Source organism: Malaclemys terrapin, chromosome 21, assembly GCF_027887155.1.
Source record: "Malaclemys terrapin pileata isolate rMalTer1 chromosome 21, rMalTer1.hap1, whole genome shotgun sequence".
NCBI classification, from domain to species: Eukaryota; Metazoa; Chordata; order Testudines; family Emydidae; genus Malaclemys; species Malaclemys terrapin.
Window position 1 is genome coordinate 19,497,402 of NC_071525.1, and position 17,509 is coordinate 19,514,910.

The window sequence follows — 17,509 nt, forward strand, 5'->3', positions numbered from 1 at the left end:
GGTCACGTTCACACCCATGTACGTCTTAGCTTGCAATTCACTCCTCTTTGGGCTGGGAGCTCATCCCCGGCCATGCTCTGTCCTGCCCTGGAGTCCCTGCTAAGGGTGGGGCAGAGAGCTGACGTCCTGGGTCCTGGCTGAAGGCAGCCAAGTACGGCCATTGGAGCCAGTGAGACTCACATCTCCAGCGCGGGAGCAGGGGGCTTTGCAATTCCACCTGGTCCAACATTAACCGCGGCCGAACTTTGACTGGCTGCTCGGGTGGGAAAGGGGGAACTGCATCAGCAAAGCCCCTGCTCTCTCTGCTCTGCAGCAGCGCTGGCTGGAGGGCCCCCGGGTTCATTTGGAGATGCCGGCGTTGGTGTTCTCGGAGCTGCTGGTGTCTGTCCAGTCCTGTTCCAAGGAAAGGCGTTTTCCCGCCCCGCCCCTGCCAGGTGCCAGCGGATGCCCCAGGCCCTGGATTTTGCAGATAAGGAAGTAGAGGTGAGGGTTTGTGCCTGAGTGGCACCTGGGTGAGGGCAGTATGCATTGTACTGCTCTCCTGGGATCCTCCATCACAGCCATTGGCCCGCACTCCTCGCCCCACGGCAGGGAGAGAACCCAGCAGCCACAATTCCCCGTTGGAAGTGTAGACGCAGTCCCCTTCCCGCTCCACTTCACTTCCAAACCACTGTCCTCTGCGGTGACGCTGGGGAGATGGATCCGAGACCTGCTCACACCCTGGGCTGGGCCTCGCTGTGGTCAGACACAGCAGCAGGGCTACGGGTACTGTACTGTGGGGAACGAGGGAGGGTGTGACAGTCACCGGACCCTCAGTCCTTTCTGCATGGATCCCAGGACTCCTGGCTCCCAGAGCTCCCCACTTCAACCTACCTCCCAGAGCCGGGGATAGAACCCATGGGTCCTGGCTCCCAGCCCCCGTCGGAGGCTGAACTGACGTTCTCCTGGGCTGTGTAGCCCCCAGCCTGTGGTACCTGCTTTCCCCACTGGGGTCTTTCTGAACCTAATCTCAGGGCATGGAGCAGCTTCCTTAGGAGGTGGGACTAAAATGATTAGGGCCATTTATCTCGGCAAAGAGACAATGGAGGGACGGATGCAACTGAGGGCTAGAAAATCATGCCATGGGGTGGGGAAAGTGACCAGAGAAATAATATTTCCCCTGTCCCACAGCACCAGGGGTCACCCAAAGAAATGAACAGGCAGCAGGTTTCAAACAAACAAGAGGCCGTGTTTTTCCCAACAATGCACAATTTACCTATGGAACTCACTGCCAGGGGATGGGCAAAAGTATAGCAGGGTTCAGAAAAGAACTCCATCAGTTCCTGGAGGATAGGGCCATCCATGGCAATTAGCCAAGATGCTCGGAGACACAACCCCCTGCTCTGGGTGTCCCTAAACTTCTGACTGCCAGAAGCCAGGAGAGGAAGACCAGGGTGGGTCTGTCCTAAATTATTGTGTTCTGTGCACTGCCCCTGAAGTTCTGGTTGTACTACTGTCGGAGACAGGACACTGGACTAGCTGTGGCCACTCTTATGTTCCTAACAGGCTTCTTGATGGCACCACACACACACACTATCTTTTTTCCATTTGAAATAAATACAATTCCAGAGTTTGGTCTCCAGTGTGTTTTATTCAGTGCAGCAACATCAAGGGGATGTGAGTCCATCCAGGAGCCGAGAACCCCTCGGGGGGGAGAGGGGCTAAGGCAGGCTGCAGGGTGTATTTCACTGCAGTGTCAACGTTGCACCAGCTGTGGAATCAGGAGAGTAGCTTCAGCAAGAGGAGCCCAGCGAGGGCTGTGAGGAGGAGCCCGGCTTGTCCCGGAGCAATGCCTGCCGCACCGGAAGCCTCTGTGCATTTGTTCCTGGTTAGATTGAAGCTGATCCCTGTGAAGTCCGACGAACCCACTTTTAAGTGGGAGCACACGGATGCAGAAACGCAGCCCTTCATGACCATCTCCGTTGGCTTTCCACCTGTGTGTGGTTGGGGGACAGGCGATTGTTGTCAAGAGAGCAGCTCCATTCCTCAAGCTGGAGTAGGATACAACAGCCTCCCCCTCCTTGGGGCCCATCCAAACTCCCCACAGCCTCCATCTCCCTGTCTGCTCTACTCCCCACAGCCTGCCTGGCCCCGCATGCCCTCTCCATCCAATGCAGATGCACTGTGTGTCCTTGAACAAGTCACTTGCAGCCCCGAGCCAGAATCCACTGACAGCACTCACATTGGATCAGGCCTGGATTAGCAGCACGTCTCATTTAGCAAAGCAGCAGCTCAGTGCTGGTGGCAGCGCTGGGATCTCTAAGCAGGGCAGCTTTGTAGTGAATTAAGGCACCATGATGGGACTCCTCAAAACTAGGTTCAGATCCCAGCTCTGCCACAGGCTTCCTGTGTGACACTGGGCAAGTCACGGCACTGCTCCGTGCCTCGGTTTCCCCACCACTTAAATAGTGACAATGATCCTCACTATGCCTACAGCGACTCTCGGCAGCATGGACTATATCTTCCTATGAGTTTTTAGCACCCAGCACAGCACAGGTCCCTTATCTTCACTGGGGTCTGTCAGTGCCTGGCATGTCAGTTGCTCCCAGGCCTAAACCAGTCTCTAAGCTCTTTGATGTAGGGACTAAACTAGACACAGGCAATGGATGGAGGTGCACCAGAGGCACAGGGAGGGGAAGACACTAGTCCAAGGTCACACCGGGGGCCAGTGCTGGTGTAACACCGACAGACCCTGGTCGTCTGCAGGCGGGATTGAACCTGGGGCCTCCGGAGCTTAGTGAATGAGTCCCTACTGCATGAGCTAAAAGCAAACTGATGCTTAGCTAAGGTTTTAAACCAGACTCATTTTCTCTCTCTCTGAGTGGTCTCAGTGCCACTAGACGGGGCAGAACCCCACTCCCAGGTGGTGTGTGGGATACACTGGGAACAGGCACGCTGGGTCAGTTTGGAGAGTGGGGGTGCTGAGAGCCATGGAACCAAACTGCAAAACCTGCATATGATGGAAACCACCCCCAGCAACCCGAGCTCCAACACCTATGGCTGGGAACGGAACCCAGGTGTCCTGACCTGCAGCCAATACCTTTCCCTAGCAACCCAGCATCTCGCTTCCGCCCTGCAGGGGGGAGAGCAAAGGAAAAATAACCCCAGAATAAAAGAATTGAAGTTACCAATCGTTATGGTCCCGGTGTTGTTAATACATTGGGTCTCGTTTCCAGTACACGCTATTGTTTGTTCATTGCAATGATCAGTGTTCATCATGTAGCAGCCACGGCAGCTCCGGCCGTTGGGTTTGGTGTTAGCCGGGGGCACTGGGAAGAAGCGGAGCAAACGCAGTCAGCTCGGGGGACGAGCCCCAGGCAGCGTCGGGGCAGGGAGAGCAGCTGGGGGCTGCACAGCTCAGCCCTGGGTGCCCCCTGCAGGGGGAGCTGTAGCTCCGAGGTCGCTGGAGGCATCAGGGGCAGGGGAGAGGTTTGCAGCAGGGAGCCCTGGACCCCGCCCCGGGTGGGGTCAGCTGGGTTCACACCTGGTGGGAGCCTAGAGCCCCACCCACCAAACTCCACCTCCCCCAGTGGCTCAGTGTTATCCAATGGGGCGCCCCCTGCAGGGCAGGATGACCAGACTCAGGAAGTTAAGGTGGGGTACATTCCAGGAAACAGGAGGTGCAGGGGAACGGGGAGGGGAGGCGGAGATGGGGAGATTTACACGTAACGTTGTCAGTTCTGCAGGCATCTCCCACGCAGCAGGTGACGCTCGTCCTTGTTGTCATTTCACTCCCAAAATTCATAGAGACGAGGTCGGCTTTACATTGGCTGGACGTCACGCAGCCCTTGTGAACACTCTGTCTCTTAATTCCCACTGCACAGGAGGAGAAGACAGATTTATTCCATTCCGCTCCCACCCCATTGACGTCCACCTCACAATGATGCCCTGTGCCATTAGCCTTCCTCTACCCATGGAGAAACTGAGGCACAGAGAGAGGACGTGACTTACCAGAGGTCCTGCAGGGCCATAAAAAAAAAAGCAATTTCAACTCCTAAACTGAACACTTAAATCATCCAGCTTCCCATTCAGCTGCCACCTAACCGAGGGCCCCAAATCTCCTGCCCAGAAAATTCTTTCGCCGCCAAAGTTCCCACCAGGGGGTACGTGCCGGGCTGCCAAAATCCCAGTGCCAGGCGTCCAGCCACCCCTTAGCCATGGCGGGATTCACAGACTAGGCGTTCCCCTGCCAATATCACCTGTAGGGCCTGATCCAGGGGACGCCCTTGGAGCACACCCACCGGATCCGGACCCTGTACAAAGGCCAGCCATGACAGGAGATGGCAGGGTGGGGGGTTGCCCCCATATACCCAGGGTCAGACGCTCCCCATTGGTGTGGGAGAATCAGGTTCCAGAGAATGTTCAACTATTTCATGAAACGTGCAGCGTTTTCAAACAGGAGAGACCCCCCCGGAGACCAGAGAGCCAGGCATGACCACAGCAGGGGAGAGATCTGGGCTGAAGTCCCCAGCCTGATTTCAGCCAAGTGGGGATTTGAACTTGGCTCCCCCATGGCCCATCTGAGTGCCCAGCCGCTGGGGTCTCAGGGCAGCCCTTTCTCTACCACACCCGCCATTGACAAGGAAGGGCTGACCCGGTCCAGACTCCCGGCGAGGGGTTCCCGGCTGTGGAGCCCAACCAGAGCTGGGCGTGGATTTAGCGCCGAACTCTGGGTGAGGGGTGGGGCTTATGCCACACCCCTCTCCTCGGCATTTCCTACTGGCTTAGGTGGCTTCTGCTGGCTGTGCTGGCTTTTGCGGATCCCATCCTGAGTGGGCCCCAGCCCACGGGCTGGCTAGTCACCTGGATTGATTCCCAAGCGCAGCTACTGTGGCCACATGTGGCCACCAGAGGCTTCAGTTGCAGCCGCTGTGACTTTTGGGGTCCCAGAGCCCCATCCCCGAGTTCCCTGCCCCAGCACCGGCTCTGCCCCCTGGAGCAGCACTGTGGGGGCGGTGGTGTTTCCTTAGAGCGCCGTAGGGCAGCTGGCTCTGTCCGGGGGAGGAAGATCTGGCTCTCTCTCCTCCCCCTCTTTGCCGTGAATGAAATAGAAAATCATTCCCTGATATTTACGACGGCTTTGCTAGTAAAAATGTCTGAGACGCTTTCTTACAGCAAACTCCTTCTGTTCAGTTCATACAGTTAGTCACAACGATGTCATGTTGGTGGTATTCTACCTATCACCTCTTCTTCACACGGTCCGGGTGTCTGCCTGTACTGCCGGCACGTCAACCTGTTGCCAGGACAGTGTTTGAACTGGCCAAGCTGCAGCCACTGTGAATTTGCTGCGCCTTCCATGTGAGACCCACTGCTTGCAACACCGAGACTGAGACCGCCGTGGTGTACTAGCCCACAGGGTGCAGCACAGAACCCAGGAGTCCTGGCTCCCAGCCATTGCCTGGTTGAACCCAGCCACCCCACTCCCGTCCCAGAGGAAGGTGTAGAACAGAACCCAGGAGTCCTGGCTCCCCTGCCTGCTCCCTGACCCAGGTTGGTTAGGGTCCATCTCACCTACCCACTATGACTTCAGTAAGGAAGATGGCACAAGAGTCTTGCCCAGCGGCGCAGGTCTGCATACTGCCCGTGCAGTTGTTTCCTACTCCAGAGCAAACCTCACACTGCAGACAGGTCCCTGGAGAAGGAGAGAGAGGGTAACCAGACGTCCAGTATTTAAAGGGACAGTCCCCTATTTAAGGCCTCCTGCAGATGCCCCAAATTTTTCTTAAAAACAGACAAAATGTCCTGTATTTACTGTCTCCCCCATCAGTACTGGCAGGTCCTGCTGCTGGCCGGATTCCTGCTCGCCAGCTACCCACCCACCAGCGGTGAGTGGGGGGGTCCAGTGGCTGACGATGGGGGTGGGTGTGCAAGGCTGGTGGTGGGGCGAAGATGCAGCGCGCGGGGCCGGCCGCTCTCCCCGCTGGTCTGTCAGTGCAGCCCCCGCTGCGTGTCGGCTCTCACACAGCAGGGTCCCACCCTCCGTCTTGTTTCCGGCCGGCGCTCGCTGCTGAGCGGGGAGGCACCAGCTGGTTATGTGTCACCTCTGCTGCCCTTCATATGCTCCCCCTCTCGCTGTCCTCTCCCTGCTTTGCCCCTCAACCCCCTGGCCGGCAGCTCCTCCCTCCACCCACTGCCTCTGACTGGGCCGGTGTCCCGGGAAAGCCAAAGACCCTCCGGCTCAGGGCGCTGGCCAGGAGGAGCCGAGCCCAGCATGTGCCAAAGCCCCGCCCAGCGCTGGCACGGGGAAGGCGCCCCGCCCCTCAGCTAAGCTCTGGAGTTGGGGCGGGGGGAGGAGAAGTGATTTCCAGCCTTTTCCCACCTCGAACCTGCAGGATTCACAGCATCCCTGGAGTGGGAGCTTAGCAACCTCTTCACTGAACACCCCCCCCCCCCGGGTCCTGCCCCCAGGGAACACGGCGCTGCTCCATTCCCCGGCACCCGCCCCTGCTGAGCCACCTCTCTGGCCGGGTTCGCTAAAGTCCCTGCAGTCAGGTTCCCTGGCCCGGGTTCAAACTGCATCCTTAGGGCTTAACCCCTTCTTGTCCGTGCTGGAACCAGGACACTGGATGGCTGGGTTATGTCTGTGGCCAGCTTCCAGCCACAGGGAAGCCATGGTTGGGGGTTGGGATGGAGAGATGAACTCTGCAAAGACACAAGCCAGGTCATCTCTTCCCCCCCCCCCCCCCAACACCCCCTGTGGCTGGAAGCAGCTCCCATCCCTTCCCTCCCACACAGGGCCGAAAGGCTGCTGCTGGCCATGTTCCAGTATGAACCCTGGCAGAAATCTGGGGGGGCGGGGGGGATTTGACCCTGTGCCTCCCCCGCGTGTTGTCTTGGGAAGATGCAGCACCGGGTACTGGGAGAATCGGGCCCATCCTGAGGGCCCAGCCAGTAATGGAGGGTGGAGAGCACCAGTCAGGGAGAGGAGGGTCAGTCGGTCACCCCCACCGCCTGTGTGAAAGAGGTGTGTGTGTGTGTGTGACCTCCCCCATGTGGGTGTGCGTGTGTCACCCCTCCCTGTCTAAACAATAAAGCCTTAAAGATAAGAAGGTAAGTAGAAAGAATCCAGCTACGCCCGATTTCTTTTTATCAGGCGCTCTGCCAGCTTGATGTTAATTTGGACGTTTGTACTGCACAGTTCTGATTGATTGCCACTGGAATACGAGTAATTTGACCAGGTGTCCCATATTCAGCACAGGGAAATATGGTCACCCTAAGGAGAGAGAACATGAGGGGTCTCGATTTGTCCCTTCCTTGTCCCCTCACCTTCCCCTGAAGGAAATTGAGGTCCATTGACACCAACAGAGCTGCGGCCCATTAACCCTATCTGGGGATAGAGTAAAATGCCTTTTATATCATCTTCAACTCTTGTGAGTGAAATTCAGATCTGCCTTTCAGACAAACTCGTGGGGAAAATCCCCTTTAGGAATATCCTTGGCCTCTGGCCGGTTCGGAAACACACCCAGTCAGTGATTTAAAGAATAAATATTTTCTCCCATTTCCACAATTGTTTCACTCACTGTCACGGGGACTTTGTAACTTCCAGCCCTCTCCATGGATGTTGTCACTCCGATGCCCCTAGCTCAGCCCCCATTATCCTGTGGCTGCTTTTCGTTTACGTTCAGTAACAGTTTCACCTGGCAGGCGGCTCTGAGCTGTTGGTACATTGGAGAAGTTAGGAAATCAGCCCCTGTAGGGACAGACCCCACTCACCCGTAGCCAGGAGAGCAGCGAGGATGCAGACAACAAGAGAAGCCTCCATGGTGATGGGGAACCAGTAGATCGGTGCTGGGGTCTTGGATGCAGCCAAATCTCTGGCCGGGGGATTTATCACAGACAGGCTGAAATGAGATCAGAAGAGAGATTGCACATGCATGAATCCATTGACAGTGGGTTGAAACCTCAGAGACATTGGCCACAGCTCTGGGGTAGCTGCACCTCTGACACCTTTGAGGCTGGTATGTTCATGGCACCCACATGGAGAAGTCAGATGCAAAATTCAAATACTCGTGCCAGAATGCTGCAGCGTAAGGTGACTCTGTTTCTGGGGATCCAGGACAATCACCCACAAAAACTACAAACCAGAGGGAAACAAAGCAGGCTGCTCTCTATGCAGCGAGACAACTCAACCCACCTTGTTCTAGGCTGGTTCTTAGCAGACTGCCACTGCTCCCACAATTCCCTGCAGAGCCCCCAAGCCAGACAGCAGGACCAGGAAACCCCACTCTCCCCCAGTCCATTAAAGTGAGAGCATGCCATTGCAAACAGTCCTCAATACAAAACCTCCATTAATAGTCATACGGTGGAGGAGTGGGGTCTAGTGGTTAGAGAAGGAGGGGCTGAGAGCCAGGACACCCGGGGTGTATCCCTGGCTTCAGAAGGGGGGTGGGATCTAATGATTAGAGCACAAACAGACCAGAGGGGGATCACTTACCAAATGCTCCTTAGAGTAAAGTTGCCTGGGTGAAGTCGGTGACTAATTCTGCAGAGTGGAAAAGCTGTGCCCGTCTCTCCCTGTTTCCTGTCACACCGGGCTGTCCCTGTGTCTCATTCTCCTTTTATAGACGGGCTCAGGTACCTGCTGTGATGCAATATAGAAACTTTAACGGATTTGCACACGTCTCCTGGGACAGTCTGTACGTTCCTGTTCCTCTTGCCGGCTCTTTGCACGCTGACAAATTCTCCTCCCCCCGTGCCGGGAAATTGAATTAGGGGAATGGGCAATACCAGCTCCCCTTGGAAGGCTTGGGGTGAAACATGGGGTCACAGGTCTGAGCAAAGGAACGGAACGGCAGGACTCCTGGGTTCTGTTCCTGGTGCCATGTTGATTAAGGGCAGCACTCCTACATCCTACTCCTGTCCTTGGGAGAAGCGGGAACCAGCGGTTAGAGAAGTGGGGGTGGGAGCCAGGATGCCTGGGGTTTATAGAATGGAAGCAGGGCACAGGAGAGCAGGGTTGGGTGGGCCTTGGACATCTGGGTTCCATAAGGATGTGGGGTCTAGTGGGTTAATGCAGGAGATAGGGGGCCTGCGGGTCAGGACTCCTGGGTTCCATAGAGGAGTGAGTGAGGTCTAGTAGTTAAAATGGGTTGTCAGGACTCCTGCGCTCTCTTCCCAGCTCTGGGACAGGAGCTAGTGAGTTAGAACAGGGGGCCAGGAGCCAGGACACTGGGGCTCAATCCCCAGCTCTCAGAGGGAGCAGGATCTTGTGGGTTAGACCCTCAACCTTTCCAGACTCCCGTATCCATTGCAGGACTCTGATTTGTCTTAGTTTTCCAGGTGAGGGGAAACTTGGGGGAACACCTCTGCTTACATGGGCATTGGCAGACAAGGGGTGTGTGTGTGTGTGTGTTGAGGGCTGTTGGGGTGTGTGTGTGTGTGTGTTGAGGGTGTGTAAAGGGTGTGTGTGTTGAGGGTGTGTAAAGGGTGTGTGTGTTGAGGGTGTGTCAAGGGCGTGTGTGTTGAGGGTGTGTCAAGGGCGTGTGTGTTGAGGGTGTGTGTGTGTGTCTGTGTGTGTATTGAGGGCTGATGGTGGGGCGTTTTCATGTCCCTGTGTTCCCATCTGCAGGGTCAGTATTTAAACTTCTCTTACATTTCAATGGATAGTCTATAGAGCAGGGTAAACAAGTCATTGTCTGATATTTTAGTTTGTACTGACTTGACTAGTGCTTTTTCTGTAGCCTGTTGACAACCTAGGCAAATGTCTAGATGAGTTGATTTACCCCCTTGAAGACGTCTGTGTACCAGGGATACAGATCCACTGGCTTAGAGAAAAGTCAGACACTGACTGAAAAAACGCAGTGATGTTAGTTTTTGTATTTCTGCTTTTGTAAGCAAGTAGTTTTCTAGAGAGGAAACTCCTGAAAGGGGAACAATAGCCTAGAAAGGTTGCGAGCCACTAGGTTAGAGAAAAAACGAGGAGTCCTTATGGCACCTTAGAGACTAACAAATGTATTTGGGCATAAGCTTTCGTGGGCTAGAACCTACTTCATCAGATGCATGGAGTGAAACATACAGTAGGGAGGTATAAATACACAGCACATGAAAAGATGGGCGTTGCCTCACCGGCAACCCTCTGTGGAGAAAGAAGTGGTTCGGGACTATTTAGAAAAACTGGACGAGCACAAGTCCATGGGGCCGGATGTGCTGCATCCGAGGGTGCTAAAGGAGTTGGCGGGTGAGATTGCAGAGCCATTAGCCATTATTTTTGAAAACTCATGGCGATCGGGGGAGGTCCCGGATGACTGGAAAAAGGCTAATGTAGTGCCCATCTTTAAAAAAGGGAAGAAGGAGGATCCGGGGAACTACAGGCCAGTCAGCCTCACCTCAGTCCCTGGAAAAATCATGGAGCAGGTCCTCAAGGAATCAATTATGAAACATTTAGAGGAGAGGATAGTGATCAGGAACAGTCAGAATGGATTCACCAAGGGGAAGTCATGCCTGACTAACCTAATTGCCTTCTATGATGAGATAACTGGCTCTGTGGATGAGGGGAAAGCAGTGGATGGGTTATTCCTGGACTTTAGCAAAGCTTTTGATACCGTCTCCCACAGTATTCTTGCCGCCAAGTTAAATAAGTATGGGCTGGATGAATGGACTGTAAGGTGGATAGAAAGCTGGCTAGATCGTCGGACTCAACGGGTAGTGATCAATGGCTCCATGTCTAGTTGGCAGCCAGTTTCAAGCGGAGTGCCCCAAGGGTCGGTCCTGGGGCCGGTTTTGTTTAATATCTTTATTAATGATCTGGAGGATGGCGTGGACTGCACTCTCAGCAAGTTTGCAGATGACACTAAACTAGGAGACATGGTAGATACACTAGAGGATAGGGATCGGATACAGAGGGACCTAGACAAATTAGAGGATTGGGCCAAAAAAAACCTGATGAGGTTCAACAAGGACAAGTGCAGAGTCCTGCACTTAGGACGGAAGAATCCCATGCACTGCTACAGACTAGGGACCGAATGGCTAGGTAGCAGTTCTGCAGAAAAGGACCTAGGGGTCACAGTGGACGAGAAGCTGGATATGAGTCAACAGTGTGCTCTTGTTGCCAAGAAGGCTAACGGCATTTTGGGCTGTATAAGTAGGGGCATTGCCAGCAGATCGAGGAATGTGATCGTTCCCCTCTATTCGACATTGGTGAGGTCTCATCTGGAATACGGTGTCCAGTTTTGGGCCCCACACTACAAGAAGGATGTGGAAAAATTGGAAAGAGTCCAGCGGAGGGCAACAAAAATGATTAGGGGTCTGGAGCACATGACTTATGAGGAGAGGCTGAGGGAACTGGGATTGTTTAGTCTCCAGAAGAGAAGAATGAGGGGGGATAGATAGCAGCCTTCAACTACCTGAAGGGGGGTTTCAAAGAGGATGGAGCTCGGCTGTTCTCAGTGGTGGCAGATGACAGAACAAGGAGCAATGGTCTCAAGTTGCAGTGGGGGAGGTCCAGGTTGGATATTAGGAAAAACTATTTCACTAAGAGGGTGGTGAAACACTGGAATGCATTACCTAGGGAGGTGGTGGAGTCTCCTTCCTTGGAGGTTTTTAAGGCCCGGCTTGACAAAGCCCTGGCTGGGATGATTTAGTTGGGAATTGGTCCTGCTTTGAGCAGGGGGTTGGACTAGATGACCTCTTGAGGTCCCTACCAACCCTGATATTCTATGATTCTATGCTGACAGTGGCCAGTGCCAGATGCTCCAGCGGGAATGAACAGAACAGGGAATCAAGTGATCTATCCCGTCACCCATTCCCAGCTTCTGGCAAACAGAGCTAGGGACACCATCCTTGCCCATCCTGGCAAATAGCCATTGATGGACCTATCATCCATGAACTTATCTAGTTCTTTTCTGAACCCTGTTATAATCTTGTCCTTCACAACATCCTCTGGCAAGGAGTTCCACAGGTTGACTGTGCGTTGTCTGAAGAAATACTTCCTTTTGTTTCTTTTAAACCTGCTGCCTATTAATTTTATTGGGTGACCCCTAGTTCTTGTGTTAAGAAAGTGTTATTTACTCCTTCTCCTATCTACTTTCTCTACACCAGTCATGATTTTATAGACCTCTATCATATCCCCCCTTAGTCATCTCTTTTCCAAGCTGAAAAGTCCTGGTCATATTAATCTCTCCTCATACAAAAGCTATTCCATGCCCCCTAAACATTTTGTTGCTCTTCTCTGTACCTTTTCCAAGTGTAGTATCTTTTTTGAGATGGGGTGATCAGATCTGCACATGGTATTGAAGATGTGGGCATCCCATGGATTATATAGTAATATGATATTTTCTGTCTTATTATCTATCCCTTTCTTAATGATTCCCAACATTCTGTTGGCTTTTTTGACTGTCACTGCACATCGAGTGGATGTGTTCAGAGAACTATCCACACTGACTCCAAGATTTCTTTCTTAGATGGTAACAGCTAATTTAGATGCAATCATTGTATATGTATAACTGGGATTATGTTTTCCAATGTGCATTACTTGGCATTTACTTTCCTATATCAGTTTTGGGGCCTTAATACAAAAACTAATAACTTTAACTGGTAAATAAAATTCAGGCAGAATATTTGCTCCATATCGTTGTCCTTACCATGTGCCACCAATCCCCCTCAAACACCCACAGACTTGTTTATTTTCATTTATATTGCCTTTTGAAAAATGATATACAAGCAAATATACACACAAATTAAAAGTGCATCTCATTCCTCATGAAAAAGTTATGAAGTCTAAAGATGCTGAGTTTCCCCGTCACACATTCTTCTAAAACAAATGGAATATCTAATAAGTGATTGAAGAAAGTCATTTTGGCTCTACCTTATAAAAACAAGGAAAGACAAAAAGCTTTTAAAGTGAGAATTGGAAAGAAAATATTACAATAGATGGGAAACCCATGTTGGCCAATCAGCTCTAGGACACCTCAAGGTGTGTTTCCAGTAAATACATACATTATCACCTTTTTCCAATGGCGATGTGTTTTCTTTTCCTATTAAGTTGCCCAGGAACTAGAAATAATCTATACAACACCTTTGATCTTTCTCCAGCACAAATGAAAACACACTTCAGTTCAAGGTACTAACAATGTAAAAACATAAAAATGAATTTTAAAATTGAACTTGCGAGGTCCGCCCCACAACCTGAAGCAAATACTCACCAGCAACTACACACCACACACCAAAAAACACTAAGCTAGGAACCAAACCCTGCAACAAAACCCGGTGCCAACGCTGTCCGCATATCTATTCAAGGGACACCATCATAGGACCTAATCATCTCAGCCACACCATCCGGGGTTGTTCATGTGCACATATACCAATGTGATATATGCCATCATGGGCCAGCAATGCCCCTCTGCCATGTACATTGGCCAAACCAGACAGTCTCTACGCAAAAGAATAAATGGACACAAATCTGACATCAGGAATCATAACATTCCAAAACCAGGAGGAGAACATTCCAATCTCCCTGGTCACTCAATAACAGACCTAAAAGTGGCAATTCTTCAACAAAAAACTACAAAAACAGACTCCAACATGAATCTGCAGAACTGGAATTAATTTGCAAACTGGACACCATCAGATAAGGCCTGAATAAAGAATGGGAGTGGTTGGGTCATTACAAAACCTAAACTTAATTTCCCAAATACTAATGTCTCCCTACTCTGTTACTCACACCTTTTTGTCAACTGTCTGTAATGGGCCACTCTCTTACCACTTCAAAAATTATTTTTCCTCCCTTGGTATCCTGCTGTTGATTGATTTATCTCGTTAGACTGACCTCCTACTTAATAAAGCAACCCCCAGCCTTTCCTGTATTTATACCTGCTCCTGTATTTTCACTCCATGCATCTTATGAAGTGGGCTCTAACCCACGAAAGCTTATGCCCAAATAAATTTGTTAGTCTAAGGTGTTTTTGCTGATACAGACTAACACGGCTACCACTGTGATTTCTGTTAACGATCATTTAAATTATTTACGCATGTGGGTATTCTGCACCAAAATATTAAAAATTCTGCCCACAATATTGTAAAATTCTTCAAAATTCTGCATATTTTGTCAAACTAACAATATCTAATCACTTTCAATTATTTTGGTAATTTATTTCAAAATACCTGTCAGCAAGTATGTTTGTAACAGTACAGACAAGGAAAAAGATTCAGGAAATGTTTTTTGATAAATAGACTCCTTACTAGGCACATTAATACAGAACTTTGCTGTGTTGTAGTTTAAATGAATTATCACTCAATGTGTTTCCTGTACCCCTCAGAAGCAGGGCAAAGGCTGGGGGGAGTCGGGGTAACGGAGGAGCTGAGGAAGAGGGAAGGAGCCTGGGAGTGACCCTGGAGGGTTGTTGGGTGTGGGTGGGAGAAGTGTGGAACAGGTTTTTTCGGGGGTGGGGGGAGGGATTGTTAGGGAGTTGGGGAGCCTGCCCCATGCAGACCCTGACTGACCCCTGGCCTCTCCCAGTCAGGCACATCAAGAAGAATGAGGGAGGATTTGATAGCTGCTTTCAACTACCTGAAGGGGGGTTCCAAAGAGGATGGAGCTCGGCTGTTCTCAGTGGTGGCAGATGACAGAACAAGGAGCAATGGTCTCAAGTTGCAGTGGGGGAGGTCCAGGTTGGATATTAGGAAAAACTTTTTCACTAGGAGGGTGGTGAAGCACTGGAATGGGTTCCCTAGGGAGGTGGTGGAGTCTCCTTCCTTGGAGGTTTTTAAGGCCCGGCTTGACAAAGCCCTGGCTGGGAGGATTTAGTTGGGGTTGGTCCTGCTTTGAGCAGGGGGTTGGACTAGACACCTCCTGAGGTCCCTTCCAACCCTGAGATTCTATGATCTGCCAGTGTCCACGTGTCCCTTGTAACAAGGCACCTTCTCAGTCTCAGGAGCCTCCGCTGTTTTTAGCCTTGGTGAGATGGGCCTGGGGTAAAACAATCCCTTTGGGCTGCACAGGGGCAGTCCGCCCTTCTCTCAGCCAGTATTTTAGGCTTGTTTTTCTCCCTTATGGGTGGGAATGCCGCCTCCCCCCCCAGAGAGCCTTCCCCGGTCACTGCTACTCACCGACTGGTAGCTTGACTCCTTCCTTCTCTCTCTCCTCCACTTCCCCCCCCCCCCCAGGGGAGGGTTTAAAAAAGGTCTCAGGCAGCCCTTCCTTGGAATCAGCTGATCCTCACTGACCTCTGGTAACCCCTTCGGAGCTGAACCTGATTGAGCCATAGGCACCCCTCCCCAGTTGATAGGGAGGAGGGCCTATTAACCTTCTGGGACTGCTTTCTACCCTCCCCCCCCTCAGCCATTTGTCCTGAGTTTAATACACCCTAAGCCCTCCTCCCCCATCCCTATGTGTCCTTGCACCCCGATTCAGTCACCCCCATCCCTGGCACCTGATGGCCGGGGCCCATCCTCTGCACGAGGCAGCCGGAGGAGCTGGAGAACAAAAATTCATGGAAGCCCATGACCTGTCTCTGATTTTACTAAAAATAACCGTGACAAAATGGGGCATGGGGGGGGGTCCAGTACCCGCTGCAGCTCCAGCTTCAGGGTTTCCTCCCCACCACCATGGTGGCTGGGAGCTGCGGGGGCCCCCCTCCACCCACAGCGACTGGGAACAGTGGGAGCCCCTGCCGCCTGCCACGGTTTGGTGCTCTGGGGCTGGCAGCCGGGAGCTGCACGGGACCCTGCTGCCCACGGTAGCTCAGAGCTCTGGGGTCCCCACTGGCTGACAGCTCCAGCCCCACTGCCCCGGGGCTGAAGCAGAAAGTGTCACAGAGGTCTCTGGAAGTCACAGATTCCATTACCTCTGTGATATAATCGTAGCCTAATCGACCCTTCTGTGTCACACGCTGGCTGAGTCACTGCTGACTGCGACGCTGGGTGGAAGGTCCCTTTGCGGGGGCGGGTACGGCTTTCACAGGTGTATGGTTCAGGGGCACTCCCTGCGGGGAGCTCGCGGTGTGAACAGGGGGCTGAGCGGGCCGAGGTCAGAGGCTGGCCCTGGTGAGAGTCTGGCCCGAGGGGGGTCACTGCAGGAGGGGCCTGTCTGAACTTTATTCCGAGCCGTTCCAGAGCCCCCAGCCTGGTGCCCGGGACACGGTGCTGCCTAATTCCCCACTGGGGTCGTTCTAAGCCTGATCTCAGGGCACCGAACGGCTTCCATAGGAGGCGAGATTAAAAAGATTAGGGTCGTTCAGCTTGGCAAAGAGACGACTCAGGGGTAGGGTTACCATATTTCAATAGTGCAAAAAGAGGACACTCCACGGGACGCCGCCCCAGCCCCAACTCCGCCCCTTCCCTGCCCCCGCCCAACTCCGCCCCCTCCCCTGAGCACCCCACATTCCCCCTCCTCCCTCCCGCCCCCCGGCTGCTGCTGCGCTGGGGCAGTTGGTTCGGCCCCCGCCGCGGTGGAGAGCGGCGGGAGCCGGGAAAGTTGGAGCCCGGGGAGGAGGCGGTCCCCTTACCATGCCTCCCTATTTTCCCGGACATGTTCGGCTTTTTGGAAATTCCTCCCGGACGGGGATTTGAGGACCAAAAAGCCGGACGTGTCTGGGAAAATCCGGACGCATGGTAACCCTACCTCTGACACTCACCTCTCCCTCCACTGGAGGGACTCCCCTGTCCATACCTGTCCCGGGGTCTTCCTTTAAAGGGGCATCCCCATATCAGCAGGGTCTACTTGGAAAAGATAATATTTACTCCCTTGTGTGGCTGAGCTGGGCTGTGACAATCCAACCCATCATGCGTACTGTGAGAAATGGGGCCCAACACTAACCAAGGCAGTGTCATTTCAGGGACTGTATGGGCCTCGAAGTTCAAACAAACAAACTATATAAAGTCCTTTTCTTTACTGGGAAACCAAATGGAAGTTTTTCTAGAAGGGTATTTTTAGAAATCTCAGTATAATGACAAATTTCAAGCTCAGTTAAATAACTTTTTTGTGAAATGATGCAGAGCACAATTAGTACAGAGACATGAATAGTGAGAGATCCAAGCTGGTTTGCCTGATATTGGGTAAAAATGTGTGTAACTTTGCTATAGAAGGCCTTGCCAAACTAATTATTGAAGCATATGCAACCATCATCGTAGACAGTGACTTGTTTATACTGCTCTATATACTATACCAGTGTTTCTCAATCTGGGAGTCGTGATTTATTTGATCATTTATATGGTAAAAATGAGAAAATAAGCAATTTTTCAGTAATGCTGTGCTGTGATACTTGTATTTGTATGTCTGATTTTGTAAGCAAGTAGTTTTTAAGTGAGGGGCACTCAAGACAAATCAGCCTCCTGAAGGAGGTACAGTAGCCTGGAAACATTGACAACCACTGCTCTAATCGACCTGGATCAAGAATGTCTTTGTTTTACTTTCTATTTCTATAGTAAGGCTATTGGGATCTCAGCATTAAAATACAGTCTCAGAAGGATTTTTTGAATCATGTTTTTAAGACATTTCATAAATGGACCACTGCACTTCCCCCAAATTAATGAGTCT

At 52.1% G+C, this 17,509-nt stretch overlaps 1 protein-coding gene across 1 annotated transcript; it reads right to left on the minus strand.

Moving 5' to 3' along the window:
* Positions 1-1,605: 1,605 nt before the first annotated feature.
* On the minus strand, positions 1,606-8,576 carry LOC128826907 (phospholipase A2 inhibitor gamma subunit B-like). The gene is made up of 6 exons (XM_054010456.1): positions 8,474-8,576; positions 7,753-7,880; positions 5,555-5,671; positions 3,703-3,855; positions 3,168-3,308; positions 1,606-1,973 (listed from the first exon to the last, which is right to left on the minus strand). Exons 2-6 carry the CDS (start codon positions 7,799-7,801, stop codon positions 1,759-1,761), a joined length of 675 nt encoding a protein of 224 aa, XP_053866431.1. The 5' UTR covers positions 7,802-7,880; positions 8,474-8,576; the 3' UTR covers positions 1,606-1,758.
* Between the last annotated feature and the right edge of the window lie 8,933 nt (positions 8,577-17,509).